The following is an 18,616-nucleotide window of genomic DNA, read 5'->3' as shown; positions in this document are numbered from 1 at the left end:
TGGATCTCTCTATTCTCCTTTAAGATGCTCCTTAAAACCTACATCTTTGACCACGCTTTTGATCATCTGGCCTAATATTTGCTAACGTGGCTCGGTGTCATTTTGCTTTATAATGCTCCTGTGAAGTGCCTTGGCACGTTTGATTACTTTAAAGATGCTATATAAATATAAGTTATCGTTAACATGCTTGAATAAAATTCCTGTATGCTCTCTTTTAACTCATTGGACTTATTTATAATAAAACTGGTCACTGGTTCTGTTAAGTAGCACACTAAGGAATTTCATGCAAACATATTAACCAGTAAATTACCAAAAGAAATTGCACCCCGCGATCTGTTTATTGTCGGCTGTATTTTGTCTTTCCAATGGGAACCTTTAAAAAAAAATAAATAAAGGGAGAAGAGTATTTCACTAGATTAAAAAATGCCCATACTGCTGTGCTTCCTCCTATTGTTTTAAAACTGTTTCATTTATTTGTTGGCGCGATGTGGCAAGGCTGGCATTTATTGCCCTTTGTTTGTGGCCCCAAGAAGGCGGTGATGGTGGGTGGCTCTTGTGGAACTCCTGCAGTCTGTGTAGTTCATTGTTCACATCTGACTGCTTTGCTCGGCCCATCCAGGGGGCATTAAGAGTTAACCGTGTAATGTGGGGCTGGGGTCACTTGTTTACTCAAGGAAGCTTACTGGATTGTCGTTTAACCCCAACTGATTCATTAACGTCCTTTTAAGGTAGTCTGCCTTCCCACTTGGGTTTTATGACAATTCTGCAGCTTTCGTGAAGACATCGGTAATTTGACGTTCTCTTGATGGCTCAGCTGGTCATGAGAGTGAGGGAGGTTCCTGGATTGATCCCTGGTATTTGCTGAGTTAGCTGATTGTTGCTGTGCTGACAATAGGGTCCCCACGATTGGCTCCACAGCTTTGTGTTAAGGGGTGGCGGGATGGGATGTTTAAAGTAGGCCAGTGTTCCTGCTCCTGATTGCTACCCAGACTCCCCTTGTGAGAAGTGGGCAGGCGGACGTAAGCCGCGGACGTAAGCCAAGGACAGGATCAGCCTCGGCTCTGCCTCCATTTCCCCAGTCAAGTAGTCTGCTGACTTTCAGTGTCAACCTCCTCACAGTAATAATAGCCATTCAGGAGGAGGTCCCCATCCCCAGGTTTAATGCATTTTGAGAAAGCGGGTAGATTTTTTTAAATCGGTAAATAAAGTTAAAATTTCTGAGTTATCACTCTGTGGCCACTCACTAAATCTGTGCTGGTGTTTCAGGCCAGTCATCAATAGGAAATTAAATCCAACATTGGGAATTAAGTTATCCACATTTGTTCCTTTGTGTGGATGCATATGCATTTAGAATCGTACAGTGTAACAGCATAAGAGGAGGCCGTTCAGCCCTTTTGGTGGAGATATTAAATGGATATGCCCTCAAATTACTGATTTATCAACCTACCAGATTTGCTAGGCCAAAAGATGCACTTGTTTTCGGTGGGGGGTGGGGTGGGGGGGGGGGGGGGGGGGAAAGGTCACCTAAAATTGCTGTGCAACTTATGGTCAGAAGGTTACACCCAAATATTTCCTTTTAAATTCCTGGTGCGTCTTATGGTCTAGAAAATCTGGTATTCACCTTGTCAAATTGCTTTATAATTTTAACACTTCGATCCGATCTCTTAACGCAATCTGTTCTGGTCTCTCCTCACAACTACCTCTGTATAAATGTGTGTGTGCGTGCATGTAGATATATAAAGATTGGTGGTTTACCAATAAACCTCATTATGTAGCCAGTGTAACAAGCCTGTACGTGCAACATACACGCGTTCTGGGATAGGTTTGCTTTCAGTCAACCGTCAGTCCCTGATTTGGATGCAAATACCAACTACTTGTGATGAAAAATGTTCGAGAAGTAGCTGCTGTGTTGCTTTTACAATGCTGAGAGCATTCTTGTCCATTAAAAGTTACTGCTGTAGGATAAAGGCAAAATTGGAGCTTACTTTATCATGCCTTTGGGCTGCAGTAACTTAACCTAACTGTTAACAAGGTTAACTGACGGTCTGCTGAGTGAACACTGCAATTTGTGGTCATTTAAGCCTCACATATACAAACTTTGTTGTGAAGTAATTCTTCTTTGGTTAACTATTTGAAACAGAAACAGATGAGGATTAGTAATTTGTTAAAGGAACACCTTGAGCTGTGCTCTGAGAAAATAGTAATTTTAAAAAAATATATTGTATCTTATTTCCACATTTTTCCTTCTCAGCTTTTTCCCCCCTATTTTAGCCCGTCATTTCCATGCAGGCAATTCTCTAAAGAATTCACTCTATAGTGAATTGCACATACTTACCCATTGCCAATCCTGCTGTTGAGCTTTTAGCGGTGGTGTAAAGGGCTGTTTCTGGGCACAGTCCAGATCAAGATCTGCTGATGCTCTAAGTGGGGACTGCATGCCAGTACAAGTCAAGAGAGAGAGAGACACACATGGTGAAAACTGGAGAAGAAAATTGTGCTCACTGACCGACATCGGTTCCCAGTCCAGCAACACCACGAATTTATAATTCTCATCCTTTATGTTCAAATCCCTCCATGGCCTTGCCCCTTCTAATCTCTGTATCTAACTTCCTCCAGCTGTCTAACCCTTTGGGAAATCTGCATTCCTCTAAATCTGGTTCCTTGCATTTCCCTGATTTTCCTTTGCTCACCATTCGGCTGTCTTTGCCCCACGCTCTGGAATTCCCTTTCCACCTCTCTTTTAATTCAGTCCTCTTTGACCAAGCTTTTGGTCTTTTAATATCCGCTTATTTGGCTCAGTGTCAAATTTTGTTAATTACGCTCTCAAAGAAGAGGTTTGAGTCATTTTACTGCATTAAAGATGCTATACAAATGCAGGTTGTTGTTGCTGGAGCTGAGTCCCCTTTCTCACTCTCCCTTTAAATCACGGGATATCTGCTCCCAGCTGTAGTTCGGGGACACTGAAACTTTCCAGCTTTCTCACATTTTGACATTCTTTAAAACCCTTAAGTGTATTAAATTTTGTAACTGATGCCCAACATCTGTCTTCTATATAATAACAAAGCTACGCATACTGTGTATTAAATTTTACTGGCCTGAACACAAAGGTGTAACATGACAACAGGAGCCCAAACCGTGAGAACCATCAACAGTTGAGAGCCTTGCCCGTGACTAATATGTGAACCCGCACATATTGAATCAGGGGTTGTTTGATCTCTTCAGTGACCTTGCGAGTACCATAGTTAATGTAAGCTTTTTTTTCTGCAGAGTTTAACATTTTGAAATTTGTAAACCACAGTCATTTAAGTTTTTCTAAATCAGTCCATGTTAAATCCCCTTGGGCCCAAGTAAATGGTCTGTTCTTAAAAATAAATTAAGATATGGGAAATCTCGCTTGCATTTTTGTAAGGATGTTCTATTTGCACAGAATATTGTTCAAATAATTTATGTGCTGTATCTTAGTTTACTTTTTTTAACCCAACTACTAGAACCAGATCCAATTATTTTTGAGCATTTTGTAACGTGGGGAATTTTACGCCACCTGAGTGAGTAGGGGGGGGGGTAAAATGGAGCTGGAGGCTCGGGGAGGCCTCCCCGACCTGATCCCGCCGCCGCCACTTTACATAGGGCCTGACCGATTACCCCCAGCGAGGCAACCAAAACTTACCTTCCGTCCTGGCTCCATGTCATCTTCTGACTTCAGCCGGGCTGCAGTCCCAGCAGTGACCACTGCTCCCAGTGGCGCTGCTGGGACTAAGATGCTGGCCCGCTGATTGGCTGGCAGCTCAATGAGCCATCTGCTTGAGGGAGGAAGTCCCGCCTCAGAACAATTAAGGCCTGGGGGGGGGCACATAAAATGTGGGTCGGATCCCCAGGCGAGGCGGAAGCAGGTTCACTACCGACTTTTCAGTCGGTGGCCAGCTCCTGTCTGCCCAACATTAAATCCCGGCCATGCATTTTTATAGTATTATTGCAAAGTTGCTTGATTCAGTTTAACTAATATTCCAGCTTTTTTAGCATTAAATTTCTACCTTGCTGTGTTTTTCCGTTGTTTAATTCAGTTTATCAGGAGTTGACTGTATAACATCAGGTGTTCAGTACTCAGTCTCTAAACCCTCCCCAATATCTCCGCTACTCCAATTCTGGCATCTTGCACATTCCTGATATCCTTTGCTCCAGACCCTCGTCAAACCACTCCTCCTCTCTCTCTTTTCTCCTTTAGGAGGCTGTTTAAAACTGACCTGTTTGACCAAGTATGTGGTCTCCCACATTCTACCCTCTGTAAACTTGACATCATCCAAAACTCCCATTCACCCATCACCCTGTGTTCACTGACTGACATTGGCTCCCTGTTGAGCAATGTCTTGAGTTTAAAACTCTCATCCTTGCTTTCAAGTCTTTCCATGTCCTCTCCCCTCCCTATCTCTGTGATCTAATTCAGCTCCACAACCCTCCAAGATATCCACGCTCATCTAATTCTGCCCTCTTGGGCTTCCCTGATTTTAATGGCTCCACCATTGGCGGCCATGCCTTCAGCTGTTAGGCCCCAAGCTCTGGAATTCCCTCCCTAGACCTCTCCGACTCTCTTTAAGACACTCCTTCAAATCTACCTCTTTGACCAAGCTTTTGGCCATCTGCTAAATGTGGCTCGGAGTCATTTTGTTTTACAATGCTCCCGTGAAGACGTTTTATTATGTTAAATACAATATAAATACAAGTTGGTGCCTTGGCCTCCTATCCTAATATCTCTGCGGTCAATGTCAACTTTTGTTAGCCAGTGTGAAGCACTTTGGGACATTTCACAAGGCTGAAGGTGCTATACAAATGCAGGTTGCTGTTGTTGGTAGGGGAGAGATGCATGAAGTCAGTATCAGTCTGTCACTTGTTTATGTCTGGAACTGCTGCTAGAAGTTTTGCAAAGTCGCTTTATGGAATCCAGAAGCAGATGGGATACCACAGCAGTGATCTTGCTCTTGCAGCCTGGTGTCTGGGTAACTTGCTCTTCATTGTTCTCCAGGTGAAACTGCCGACACTTTAATGGCCTTGAGGTGCTGCAAAGGGAGACGAGCCCTGACTGTCGGCATCACCAACACGGTGGGCAGCTCAATCTCCCGAGAGACGGACTGCGGCGTCCACATCAATGCCGGGCCAGAAATTGGGGTGGCAAGTACAAAGGTATGGAGTTGAATGGCTGTGAGCTGCCTGGATTCTGTGTGACGTTCTCTAACCAAAAACACTTGTCTGTCGCCAGGTAAAACCACCACTCTTATGGGGACTCCAAACCCAGTGACCTCGTGGCAGTGAACACCACTTGCTCTGGATGCAGATAATGGAATAGAATCTTCTAGCACAGAAGGAGGCCATTTGGTCCATTATACATCTGCCAGCTCTTTGAAAGAGCTAACCAATTAGTCCCACTCCCCTGCTCTTCTCCCATAGCCCTGCGCATTTTTCCCTTTCGAGTCTATATCCAATTCCCTTTTGAAATTGAATATTGAATCTACTTTTACCACCCTGTCAGGCAGGCATTTCAGATCACAACATGCTGCGTTTAAAAAAAAAAAAATTCTCCTCGTCTCCCCTCAAGTACTCTTATATTGGTAAACATGAGAGCCAGTTGATACACAAGCAAGATTCTTCCAATCTGATTTTTGATGGTGAGGGAAGACTGTTGGCCAGGATTCCAGTGATGTCCAGCTGAGCAGGAAGATGGTCATGTCACATCCAAACCTTTGGCAGTGCAACATTTCCCCCAAAACTATCTGGGCTATCAGTCTCGATTATGGTCTCTTGAGGCTTGTACCCACAACCTTCTGATGCAGGCAGAGGAAAGCCCAGCCACATTACTGCAAGATCAGTTTCTAGGCATTAATCCTTAATGTGGTCACAACATTCACATAGTCATCGTCTTCGAATGTAAATGTTTCTTTAAAATGCTATTCCGCAACATAAGAAAACTGCTGGCTGTTTGCGCAGCTTAAGTTCAGCTTTGTCAGTGACCATGAAGCAAATGGAGAGAGAGTTGCTAAAAATAACTTTAGACAATTTGAGTTTAGCATTGGAAAGGATTAATGGCTGCATAGAAGATTACACAGTAAAGACTCTATTCAGCATGGTTTGGCTTCCTGTGATTCATGTTAACTGGAGGCTGATTGGTGATTCTATTCCTGTGAGGGATCTGTTCACTTGGTGCACATCTGTTTGGAGTTAGGTGACTAGTTATGGCAGTCTCCAGTTTCCCACAATGTTTACAACTTTGTGTCTCTTTGTTGTGACCTGCAGTAGCTTTCTGAACACTTAATCCGAGTTCTCAGCTTAATGGTTTACTTTACCAAAGCACAGCACAGTTGACGAGTAAAACCAGAGGCAAATGACACGGAATATGCAAGCTTATAAAGGAAATGCAGTTACAGCTTTATTCTGTAACTCCAAGTCAGTTTCTTACTTTGACCTTTGTGGCTAGCCTGTCTTGGATTACTCAATGAGCAAAACATGAGGAATAGGGGGAATGATGATTTTTCTCGGAAAATATGCACTGTTCCGAGGACTTAAGTCATAAAATAAAACATGTAAATCGGTCACTTTATTGCTGAATGCTGGAAGATGATATTTCCAGCTTTGATTTAAAGGCAACTGCCGGCCAGGTGCAGCTTGAGTGTTGCACTGGCAGTGCGATGGCTGGGCTTTTGCTCTGTATTCAGCCAAATTGCTGTGGGTTTCTAATAAGCGGGCTAAGTGGAGAATGCCACCCCGGAGTTTTCTCGGCTTATTTTTGCAAGTTTCAAAGGCTTACAGTTCCTGAACACTGTTGTGATTCAAGAGCTTGTTAAATAAACCCAAATCTGCACCTCAGCCAGTGACTTATACTGTCGGTAATTTGCATGTACAAGGAGAACTGAAATGTTGTCGTGCATTTAATAACACTGCAGCAAGGTGTGGGCTGTAAAGAATAATTTCACAAGCTTTGTACCTTTTTTATTTATCGCTCGTCGCAGGGAGTTTGAAATTAGCAATAATCGAATTACAGCCTTCCGCCTCCTAGAAATGTTCACCTTGGGTTTTGGTTACACTCCTTATTTAAAAAAGAAAAATAGTAATGAGAGTTTTCACTGTTTTATGTGACAAATGCCTTCACCAGATGGAGCGTTTTATCGTGGTCATGAACGTAATATGTTTTCCTGCTGGGAACTGCACGACGTTGGGACCGGTTAGAAAGTGTTATTCCTGATAAATTCTTAACATTGGCCTATGTCGATTCAGTTCTTGGTCTGTCTTGTGTGGGATTCAAAACAGATTGATGACTATTTTAACAAACTTCTCTCCAGGTTTACACGAGCCAGTTTGTGGCTCTAGTAATGTTTTCCCTCATGATGTCTGAAGACCGCATTTCCATGCAGAAAAGGCGCAGCGAGATCATTCAGGGTCTCCAGAATCTGCCAGGTAACCTGATCCAGCATGAAAATCCAGTCCGATCTAATCCGGTTCTAATTTCTCAGGAAGGGGTCGAATTCGCCATACTTCTGTATTTTGTAGCAACATTATAAAGAAGTGCAATTACGTTTTTGCATTCTGTCAAAAAAGAAAATTAAGGAATTTTGAGATTTCTAGCTAAATCTTTGTTCTGATATGCCCCAAAGTGCTTTACAACCAATGGAGTACATTTGGAATGTGGTCACTGTTGTAATATAGGAAACTGTACTGGTTTACGAATTCAGTATCAGTCAAGTATACTTGTAAATTTTTATCCTGCAGTTTTTTGGCAGGTCTCATTGAGGTCATTTTCTAGTGGCTCATATAAACAACTCCTTTAAAATTCTTATCCGTGTGTTCATAACCCTCCATATCCTCAGCCCTCCCGATCTCTCTATCCTCCTTTAGCTCTACAATGGGGGACTTTAACTTTCCAAATATTGACTGGAAATACTATAGTTCGAGTACTTTAGATGGGTCAGTTTTTGTCCAGTGTGTGCAGGAGGGTTTTCTGACACAGTATGTAGACAGGCCAACCAGGGGCGATGCCACGTTGGATTTGGTACTGGGTAATGAACCCGGCCAGGTGTTAGATTTAGATGTAGGTGAGCACTTTGGTGATAATGATCACAATTCGGTTAGGTTTACCTTAGCGATGGGCAGGGACAGGTATATACCGCAGGGCAAGAATTACAGCTAGGGGAAAGGAAATTATGATGCGATTAGGCAAGATTTAGGATGCGTAGGATGGGGAAGGAAACTGCAGGGGATGGGAACAATCGAAATGTGGAGCTTATTCAAGGAGCAGCTACTGCGTGTCCTTGATAAGTATGTACCTGTGAGGCAGGGAGGAAGTTGTCGAGCGAGGGAGCCGTGGTTTACTAAAGAAGTTGAAGCGCTTGTCAAGAGGAAGAAGAAGGCTTATGTTAGGATGAGACGTGAAGGCTCAGTTAGGGCGCTTGAGAGTTACAAGCTAGCCAGGAAGGATCTAAAGGGAGAGCTAAGAAGAGCAAGGAGAGGACACGAGAAGTCATTGGCGGATAGGATCAGGGAAAACCCTAAGGCTTTCTATAGGTATATCAGGAATAAAAGAATGACTAGAGTTAGATTAGGGCCAATCAAGGATAGTAGTGGGAAGTTGTGTGTGGAATCAGAGGAGATAGGGGAAGCGTTAAATGAATATTTTTCGTCAGTATTTACAGTAGAGAAAGAAAATGTAGTCGAGGAGAATACTGAGATTCAGACTACTAGGCTAGATGGGATTGAGGTTCACAAGGAGGAGGTGTTAGCAATTTTGGAAAGTGTGAAAATAGATAAGTCCCCTGGGCCTGATGGGATTTATCCTAGGATTCTCTGGGAAGCCAGGGAGGAGATTGCAGAGCCTTTGTCCTTGATCTTTATGTCGTCATTGTCGACAGGAATAGTGCCGGAAGACTGGAGGATAGCAAATGTTGTCCCCTTGTTCAAGAAGGGGAGTAGAGACAGCCCTGGTAATTATAGACCTGTGAGCCTTACTTCGGTTGTGGGTAAAATGTTGGAAAAGGTTATAAAAGACAGGATTTATAATCATCTTGAAAAGAATAAGTTCATTAGCAATAGTCAGCACGGTTTTGTGAAGGGTAGGTCGTGCCTCACAAACCTTATTGAGTTTTTCGAGAAGGTGACCAAACAGGTGGGTGAGGGTAAAGCAGTGGATGTGGTGTATATGGATTTCAGTAAGGCGTTTGATAAGGTTCCCCACGGTAGGCTATTGCAGAAAATACGGAAGTATGGGGTTGAAGGTGATTTAGAGCTTTGGATCAGAAATTGGCTAGCTGAAAGAAGACAGAGGGTGGTGGTTGATGGCAACTGTTCATCCTGGAGTTTAGTTACTAGTGGTGTACCACAAGGATCTGTTTTGGGGCCACTGCTGTTTGTCATTTTTATAAATGACCTGGATGAGGGTGTAGAAGGGTGGGTTAGTAAATTTGCGGATGACACTAAGGTCGGTGGAGTTGTGGATAGTGCCGAAGGATGTTGTAGGGTACAGAGGGACATAGATAGGCTGCAGAGCTGGGCTGAGAGATGGCAAATGGAGTTTAATGCGGAAAAGTGTGAGGTGATTCACTTTGGAAGGAGTAACAGCAATGCAGAGTACTGGGCTAATGGGAAGAATCTTGGTAGTGTAGATGAACAGAGAGATCTTGGTGTCCAGGTACATAAATCCCTGAAAGTTGCTACCCAGGTTAATAGGGCTGTTAAGAAGGCATATGGTGTGTTAGCTTTTATTAGTAGGGGGATCGAGTTTCGGAGCCACGAGGTCATGCTGCAGCTGTACAAAACTCTGGTGAGACCGCACCTGGAGTATTGCGTGCAGTTCTGGTCACCGCATTATAGGAAGGATGTGGAAGCTTTGGAAAGGGTGCAAAGGAGATTTACTAGGATGTTGCCTGGTATGGAGGGAAGGTCTTACGAGGAAAGGCTGAGGGACTTGAGGTTGTTTTCGTTGGAGAGAAGGAGGAGGAGAGGTGACTTAATAGAGACATATAAGATAATCAGAGGGTTAGATAGGGTGGATAGTGAGAGTCTTTTTCCTCGGATGGTGATGGCAAACACGAGGGGACATAGCTTTAAGTTGAGGGGTGATAGATATAGGACAGATGTCAGAGGTAGTTTCTTTACTCAGTGTAGTAGGGGCGTGGAACGCCCTGCCTGCAACAGTAGTAGACTCGCCAACTTTAAGGGCATTTAAGTGGTCATTGGATAGATATATGGATGATAATGGAATAGTGTAGGTCAGATGGTTTCACAGGTCGGCGCAACATCGAGGGCCGAAGGGCCTGTACTGCGCTGTACTGTTCTCATGTTCTAAATCTAAACCCTCTGACAACTCTGCATTTCTCCAATTCTGAGCTTTTGATTGCTTCATCTGCCTGGACCCTTATTTCTGGAGTTATCCCCCTAAATCTCTCCGTCTCTCTACCTCTCTCTCCTCCTTTAAGATGTCGCGTAAACCTACGGCTTTCACCAAGATGTTGGTCATCTGACCCTATAACCTATTCGGCTTGGTGTCATTTTTTGTCTGGTTCAGCCCTTGTTGAAGCACCTTGGGACGTTCTACTATGTTAAAGGTGCTAAACAAATGCAGGTAGTTGTTGTGTTTTGCAATGTTGTATTCGTAGCAATACTTTTTATTTTTTTATTTATTTAGAGATACAGCACTGAAACAGGCCCTTCGGCTCACCAAGTCTGTGCCGACCAATAACCACCCATTTATACTAACCCTACAGTAATCCCATATTCCCTACCACCTACCTACACTAGGGGCCATTTACAACGGCCAATTTACCTATCACCTGCAAGTCTTTGGCTGTGGGAGGAAACTGGAGCACCCGGGGGAAACCCACGCAGACACAGGGAGAACTTGCAAACTCCGCACAGGCGGTACCCAGAATCGAACCCGGGTCCCTGGAGCTGTGAGGCTGTGGTGCTAACCACTGTGCCGCCCTTGTTTAAAAGCTTTTGTTCCATGGTAAATTGCAAGCGAATTAAAGCCACACATATTGCTGTTCCCAATACACTAATGCTTTGCCACACATCATGCTACCAAGGTAGCCTGTATGAGCATTTCAGATATTGCACTAAAAATAAGCTGCTCCTTGACCGTAATGCTGATTTCTGCTTTTATCCCCCTTGTTTTTCTAGACCAAATAAAGGAAGTACTGAGTTCAGACGAGGAGATCCAGAGATTAGCGAGTGAGCTGTATCAGCAGAAGTCTGTGCTCATTATGGGCCGTGGTTATCATTATGCCACTTGCCTGGAGGGGGCGTTGGTGAGTAACACTTGAGCTGCAGTCAGGACAGAGCGAAGGCTCTCGATTTGTGTTGAAGGAATTCCATTACGATTAACACCTTAAGTATTTGCGCTGAATCTTTCTGTTTATTATCTATTAAATGGGTAGCATTTTCAATAACATCAAAATCTCTGCTGTTAATACTCTTAAATCAGAGTGGATATAATCATGGTGCCCTCTGTTAAAGCACAGTTTCTAATCTAGATATTGGCTTCAAATCTTTATAAAGATAATGCTAATCATTGCCAAACTTATTCAGTGCAATATTTTGTACGATTACTGTTATAAGCTCAGTTCGTGTGAGACTGTGAACCATTCCCACTGCCATTGATCTCCACAACGGAAATGAACGTTTGCCTCTTCTGAAATGTTTATTACAGAAAATTAAAGAGATTACATTTATGCACTCGGAGGGAATCTTGGCAGGAGAGTTGAAGCATGGGCCCTTGGCACTGGTGGATCATCGCATGCCAGTCATCATGGTGGTCATGAGGGACCCCACGTTTATGAAATGTCAGAATGCCTTGCAACAAGTGGTCGCTCGTCAGGTAACTACCAGCACTCCCGGCCCGTGATTTACAAGATATTTACAGTGCAGGAAACGGTCATAAGGCCCAAAACACCAAAAGATGTTGGGGTTTCTGCTCCATACAGGCCTCCTCCCACCCGCCATCCACTAAAAATGAAAGAGTAGAACATCAGAGGCACCTGTGATTTGCCAAGATCCTCCCTTGGGACCATGGACTCGCCCCTATCATTTTAAACCTGTGACTTAGTAGTTAATATCAGAACGAGATTCTAAAATATATTCTTTTGCCCTTTCTTAATGCATGCATTCTTGGCATGTGTCAGCTGGCATTGGGCCCAAAGGATGCCCGAATCATTTGAAATGCTGTGGAAGGATTGGTGGTTTGGTGATCTGTGTGAAATTGTTCTCTGCACAGCAAAGACTTTTGAAATTGGTCTAGTTTGTTCTGGCATTTGTACAGTCTGGCCTGCCAAATTCAAGAAAGGAGGCTCTGAGATTGAGTTGCAGATTTAGTGACTGCAGCTGTCTAGGAATTTGCAATGTTTGCGTTTAGATTTTTTTTTTTAAACAGAAGTTTGTGTGATTTTGTGTTTGGCCAAAGGAAGCAGCTTGGAGAGAAAGTTCTGAGTCCCCTTTGTCCCATGTAAATTCCACAAATCCAGATTTTCCTCTGGGATGGGAGCAATCGGGAAGCTCATTAATGGATTAACTTTATACATTTTGTTTATCTCATACTATCCATGATTGTTCCTACTCCGTGTACCTCGTTCAGAATAATGAGCCAATAAGAATAATGGATTCCTCGTCTCTTCCTGTGAGAAGTTGGGAAGCTGGTGGGAAATACTGTGAGTGAGATCCAGTGGGGGCGACTGCCTCTTGTCATCCAGCTGGGGTATTATATCATTTAGTTGAGGCTGGAAATGTTCAAATTCATCCCACATATCGGTAGTTGGATTAGAGTTCCTAGGAGTTTCAGGCAGAAGATCACTGGAAACATCTTGGGGTTGTTTTTTATTCGTTTCATGGGATGTGGGCGTCAGTGGAAGGACAGCAATTGTGCCCATCCCTAATTGCCCTTGACAACGGAATTCAGAGTGCTGTTAACAGTTAACCACATTGCTGTGGGTCTGGAGTCACATGTAGGCCAGACCAGCTAAGGACAGCAGATTTCCTGCACTAGATGGGTTTTTAGACAATCGCTGGTAGTTTCATGGTCACCATTATTGAGACTGACATTCAATTCCAGACTTTTAAATTCATTAATTGAATCTATTAATTAGTTGAATTTAAATTCCACCAGCTGCCATGATGGGATTTGAACCCATATCCCCACAGCTTGAGTTTCTGGATTACTAGTCCAGTGACATTACCACGATGCCAGGGTGTCAATGAGTTAAGAATACTGACTAAACTTCACTTTTATTTTAAATTTTCAGATAGTGAAATAAATGATTGCGATTGGATTAAGATAGAAGCTAAAATATCATAAACTTCAAAAAAAAAACTTTTAAAAATATGGAACCTTTTACCATAATGGAGAAATTTGACATTCTACAAATATAAAATTACCTTTTCAGGGCTAGTGAGGGTGTTTAGCAGTAATTATGAACTTAGTACGTTGCTAACATCCCAGTTACGACTCATTCAATGAGGCGTAACTTTTTCAAGGGTATTTATAGCCAGACTAACAGCGGAAAAGTGGAAGTTTTTGACAATTCACTGAGTGCACTCTGTGAGGGCAGGGTAAAGGCCTGCTCGGATCTGCAAATGAGACCCCATCCGACCCCGAGCCCGACCTGGCCCGAGTCCTTCCATTTCTTCCCGCGCCTGACCCGACCCGACCATCAGTTAACTTGCCGTCCGTTTTTCACTTTGTTCCTTACCTGCACAAGCTAAAAATAACTGTAGCAAAACCACATTTAAAGTCCAAAAAGTAAATTAACATTAAAGTGACTTACCTGAGGTGGTGATAGAACATGTCTGACCCGGCCCGACCCAACTCGAGTCCAAATCCTGGACCCGGAAGGGCGACCCAACCCGACCCGACCTGACCTGAACCCGACACGTTCGGGTCGCATAGGGCAGGGGGACCCTCTGGAGAAGCGTAGAATCTCTGACAGCAACTTTTGGATTTTCTGTGTTACTCTACGCACGCACGGACTCCCAAAGTTGCAGTCAGTTTCAGAGGAGTAATGACGGCGAATGCTGACAAAAATCCAGACCAAGATGATCCTGTACTGTACCAATTCTGCTTCTGAGATCAGCCATCTTTCTGCTGAATAATAGCCACTCTGGAGCTGTGCAATCTCTGCCCAATGCAAAGCTGGACGGGACTGCACTAACTCATTCTATCTCACCAGGTTCTCTTGACCATTCATCTCTTTCGTCCAGGTTAGATGTATCCAGAAATGAAAGGTGAGTGTTTGAGTTCCTTGATCCATCCTAGAACCCATCAGTTTTTTTTTCCTGTTGATTTCCTTGACGGTTTCATGTTCTCCTGTAAATTATGGGACCAGGAACATGGAAGCTCAGCAGTGGAAGGGTGTAGCTAGTACAATAGATGATGATTACTGTGCAGGGACCAGCTTAAGTTACACAGCTGTTTCTTTTCTATAGGGGCGGCCCATTCTGATCTGTGAGAAGGACGATGAGGAGACGATGAAGAATGCCTACCGAACAATCAAGGTTCCTCACACAGTGGATTGCCTGCAAGGAATCCTCAGTGTTATCCCTTTGCAGCTTCTGGCTTTCCACCTCGCTGTCCTTAGAGGCTATGATGTGAGTCACTGTTTCATCCAAAATGGAATGCATTATGGTCCTTGTGATGGGCAAACAATTAAGAGATTTATTTTTTCATGCTCAGATTTATGTTATGTATTACAGATGGCATCCACATGTTTGGCCCTAAATTCCAAGAATTTAATCCTTTCTACAGTGGCAAAATTACATTCAAAGCTTGCCAGCTTAGCCCATGATTCAGTCATAAATGGTGATGAGAAAGCTGACCTTAGTGAAAAGAGCTTTCTTATAAATCCAGAGTCGGGTCCAGTTCTGATACTGGAGCCGAGTTAATCTCAATCCACTTCATCTCGGAATCCAAACAACCGATTTACAACACATAACGTGATCGTGGTGTGTATGGCTCTGTTGCGCAGGAAACTGGGAGAGTTAGAACAGGGCTTTTCCACTTTGCTTTGTGAAGTTTTAAATGCTGAGTTGCCCTCAGAAATGCTTTGAAACTCTCTGCTATTTGTACTGTAAACAAAACCTCCCACACATTGTAAATGGACTGGCTCCCCCACTGTTAACAAATGCTTTCTTGATATTTTGGCAGAAGGATAGTTTAGAATGGATCATGTAGAGAGGCTCACGTTCTGTTTTTTTTTATTCTTTTACATGACCGATCTGCACTGGTTGTCTCTTCCAACTGTTACGCAAATTTTGGATCTTACAATAACACCGTCACCAACTCAAGGTGGATGACAACAAGCGACTGAGGAAAATAGAAGCAGATTACGTGCCTATGTGAGCTGGCTCGTGACTCGTGAATTTACGCTATGGCTAAAGACTGTGTCAACTATTGGGGGCTCAGCTCATCTACCTAAATCACTGAACAGTGTAACATGAACTACACAGTTTACTCTTCATTCAGAATATTGAATAATGGGAATTTTTTTTGTCGAAAGGTAATAACGGAATTATCGGGAGTGGACTGCCCTTGAAATCATTTGGGACACTTCAGTACAGAATAGTTTTCTAGCCTGCTATTTCTTTATACATAGGACATTTTCAAAACTTCTTTTTTCTTGCCAAATTGTTTAGCTACAGACTTATTGTAACAGAAACAGTGCTTTAAATATTTCTGAGAGGGCGGTGTTTTTTTTTGTGATGAACACACTGTGCGATTGCCAAATGAAAATACATTGCACAGCTTTCCCAATTTAAATTGGTTGCTGGACCTTGTATTTTCGTTTTGTGCATAAATTCCATTTTTCGCCAATTCTACTTTTATCCTGAGGGCATGGGAGGGTACGTGAGAAAGCTGAAACAATAATTAATGAAAGTTGTGCTCTGATAGAAGGCCTTGTCCCACTGGAGGAGGCTTGTGCACTCCATACCTGGCTGACAAATTGAGAGTGCACATGCCTGAATTCCTCAATAACCTGCTCCTGCCTGTGAGGCTTCAGACCGGGAGAGAAGATTCAGAAAGATGCCTGTACGTTACTAGGCTTGTCTAATGCTGGGGAAGGCTGAAATTCCACAGACTCTAGGAAGTGTTAGTTCTACAGCAGTGACTACAATTCAAAAGTACTTCTTCGGCTGTAAAGCACTTTGAGACATCCAGTGGTCGTGAAAGACGCTATATAAATGCAAGTCTTTTTTTAATGCAGCTCACAGCCATTTACCAAGACTCCATGCCTTTTTTTACCCTGCGCTTAAGCAAGATCCAGCTCGCTATTAACTTTCTGCAAAGTGCAAAGCACGTGCTGCATTATGTACAACTTCCTCTTAGGAAACGATTCACACAGGGTTTTCACTAGAAGTTCCTGTGATACTGTCACTGCCTAATGCAGCACACATACCCAACTTTTAACTACTTCTCCAATACATTAATTGGATTTTACAAAATATAATTTCTCTTTTTGCACTTTTATCACCAAAGTGACAGCTTGGTTACTGGTTCCTACCTTTTACTTCTATCACCTCCTCAATGAGTTCAGAAGAATTATCACTTGGCCTGAATAATTGAGTTATTTCTAATTAATACATAACATGTTAACCATTAAGTCATCTTTGTCACAGCTGGTTAACCAGTCTCCTTGCTTTGGTGCATGTTTCAAGCTGCAACCTGTGGCGGGCAGTGCCTTGAGAAAGTCGGGCCCCGTCATTAATAATTGCCTGACCACCTCCCTACCCTCTTTCCCCACCCCCCAGCTTCTTCCCCTCCTCTCCGGGTTGTGCTGCTTGTGCTGGGGTTGAGTTGCCCAACTCCTGTGGTCCCTCGCCCAAGTGGTCATTGTTCAGTTGGCTGGCTATCGACACGGTATTCCATTGCAACACCACCGTCGTAGACATTCGTGTTTCCATCTTGTATCCACGCGTGCACTTTCACTGCACAATGAACAGGAGCTAAAACCTTGGCTACTGTAATCCCACACTCCAGTGTGTAGCAATTCTATAAGAGTTAATTTGGATGTTTAGGTATAAGTTTTTGGTGATTTTGTTCAACTACCTCCAATGTGCATTAAGTACATGAATTGTACATGTAGCACATCTTCACAATAAGAGGGAAATCGTGTGTTCTTTTTCTGCTGTCTGTAGTATCTTGGCCCCAATAGTGGTGGAAGAGCCTGACCCTTTCACAACCTATCATTCCTCATTCCCCTGGCAGCTGAGACGCACGTTTCAAAGGGTGCATCGCTTATCTTTTTGAGCTTTGAAACAGTTGAGCGAGCGCTGCCTTACGGTAATAGGGGAGTAACAAGTCTGAAATATGCAGCTATGTGCGGTGGCTGCAAACAAAACCAGGAAGTAACATCAGGCTTAGAGGAGAGTGTGGGGCTTACACAAATAGAGTATTGTGCGAGGCCTATGAGGTATTTTGCACAAGCCACTGCCGCCTTCAACGTATCTGACTCTGTACCTTTTGTATTTTAATTAATCTTTAAGAAGGGCTCTTGATTCATCAAAGGAAACTGGGATATAAGCAGGGTGGGGTCTCCTCGACTAGAACATTTCTTGAATGCTTTTGGCTGGATTTGAATTTTATTTCTTTTTCTTGCGGCAGAGGTTAATGTCATCTCATCCGCGTTTAAATTTGCCTAGCTCCACGCTATTGAGAGTATGGTTTACAGGATAGTTGACAGAACGATGTTCTAAGTACCAAATCTTTCCTCGGAGAGCATTACATATACAGACATGGACTGAACTGCAAAGGAGGTCGGTTTGCCGGTCTCTCTCAACCACCCTGATTGACTTTGTAAACTCAATATAAATAAAATTTCTGAATCAACACAGAGTGTTCAACTTTTCTTTTGAAATGATTGTATATCATCTGAAGCTCGAAGTCATCTCACAGAAAGCACTGAAGGTTTTCTAGTACCCTGGGCAGATGGGAGGGAAAGAAGAATCACATTATTGACATAGGCAGAATGATTGAATTGTGTAATAGGAACTTGATTCCAGGACCATGTGAGTGATTGAGATTCACAACCCTTTGGAAACAAATATTGGCTGCAGTGTGCACTCGCCAAGGTTTCTTAGCCGACACCTCCTGAACCCGTGACCTCCACCACCAATAAAGACCAGGGCGGCAGGTGCATGGGAACACCAAGTCAAACACCGCCCCAACTTGGGCACTTTTCGCCATTCCTTGATGATGACTGGGTTAAAATCCAGAGAGAGAGCTCTGTGGACGACCCTTTACCGCACTGACTGCAGCAGCTCACGAAGAAGGCCCAGCATCGCCTTCGAGGGCAACTACAGATGGGTGATATGTGCCAGCCTTGTCAGCAACAGCCACATCCTGAAAATGAATTTTAAAAAGTTCTTTCCCGGTATATGTTCCTACTGGCCAAAACTGCTCTCCCTCTAACGGCACAGTGGCGCAGTGGTTAGCACCGCAGCCTCACAGCTCCAGCGACCCGGGTTCAATTCCGGGTACTGCCTGTGTGGAGTTTGCAAGTTCTCCCTGTGTCTGCGTGGGTTTCCTCCGGGTGCTCCGGTTTCCTCCCACATGCCAAAGACTTGCAGGTTGATAGGTAAATTGGCCATTAGAAATTGC

At 43.5% G+C, this 18,616-nt stretch overlaps 1 protein-coding gene across 1 annotated transcript in view; it reads left to right on the top strand.

Moving 5' to 3' along the window:
• LOC137355498 (glutamine--fructose-6-phosphate aminotransferase [isomerizing] 1-like) overlaps positions 1-17,845 on the top strand; it is a 76,318-nt gene extending 58,473 nt beyond the window's left edge. Inside the window, exons 14-19 of the mRNA XM_068020707.1 lie at positions 5,018-5,175; positions 7,326-7,440; positions 11,155-11,282; positions 11,684-11,851; positions 14,449-14,610; positions 15,308-17,845. Of these exons, the coding sequence (XP_067876808.1) occupies positions 5,018-5,175; positions 7,326-7,440; positions 11,155-11,282; positions 11,684-11,851; positions 14,449-14,610; positions 15,308-15,361 (785 nt within the window). The 3' untranslated portion in view covers positions 15,362-17,845. The remainder of the gene's footprint in view (positions 1-5,017; positions 5,176-7,325; positions 7,441-11,154; positions 11,283-11,683; positions 11,852-14,448; positions 14,611-15,307) is intronic.
• The last annotated feature ends 771 nt before the right edge of the window (positions 17,846-18,616 follow it).

The sequence above is a fragment of the Heterodontus francisci genome, chromosome 42, assembly GCF_036365525.1.
Source record: "Heterodontus francisci isolate sHetFra1 chromosome 42, sHetFra1.hap1, whole genome shotgun sequence".
Taxonomy (NCBI): domain Eukaryota; kingdom Metazoa; phylum Chordata; class Chondrichthyes; order Heterodontiformes; family Heterodontidae; genus Heterodontus; species Heterodontus francisci.
This window is presented reverse-complemented; position numbering and strand designations above follow the sequence as displayed.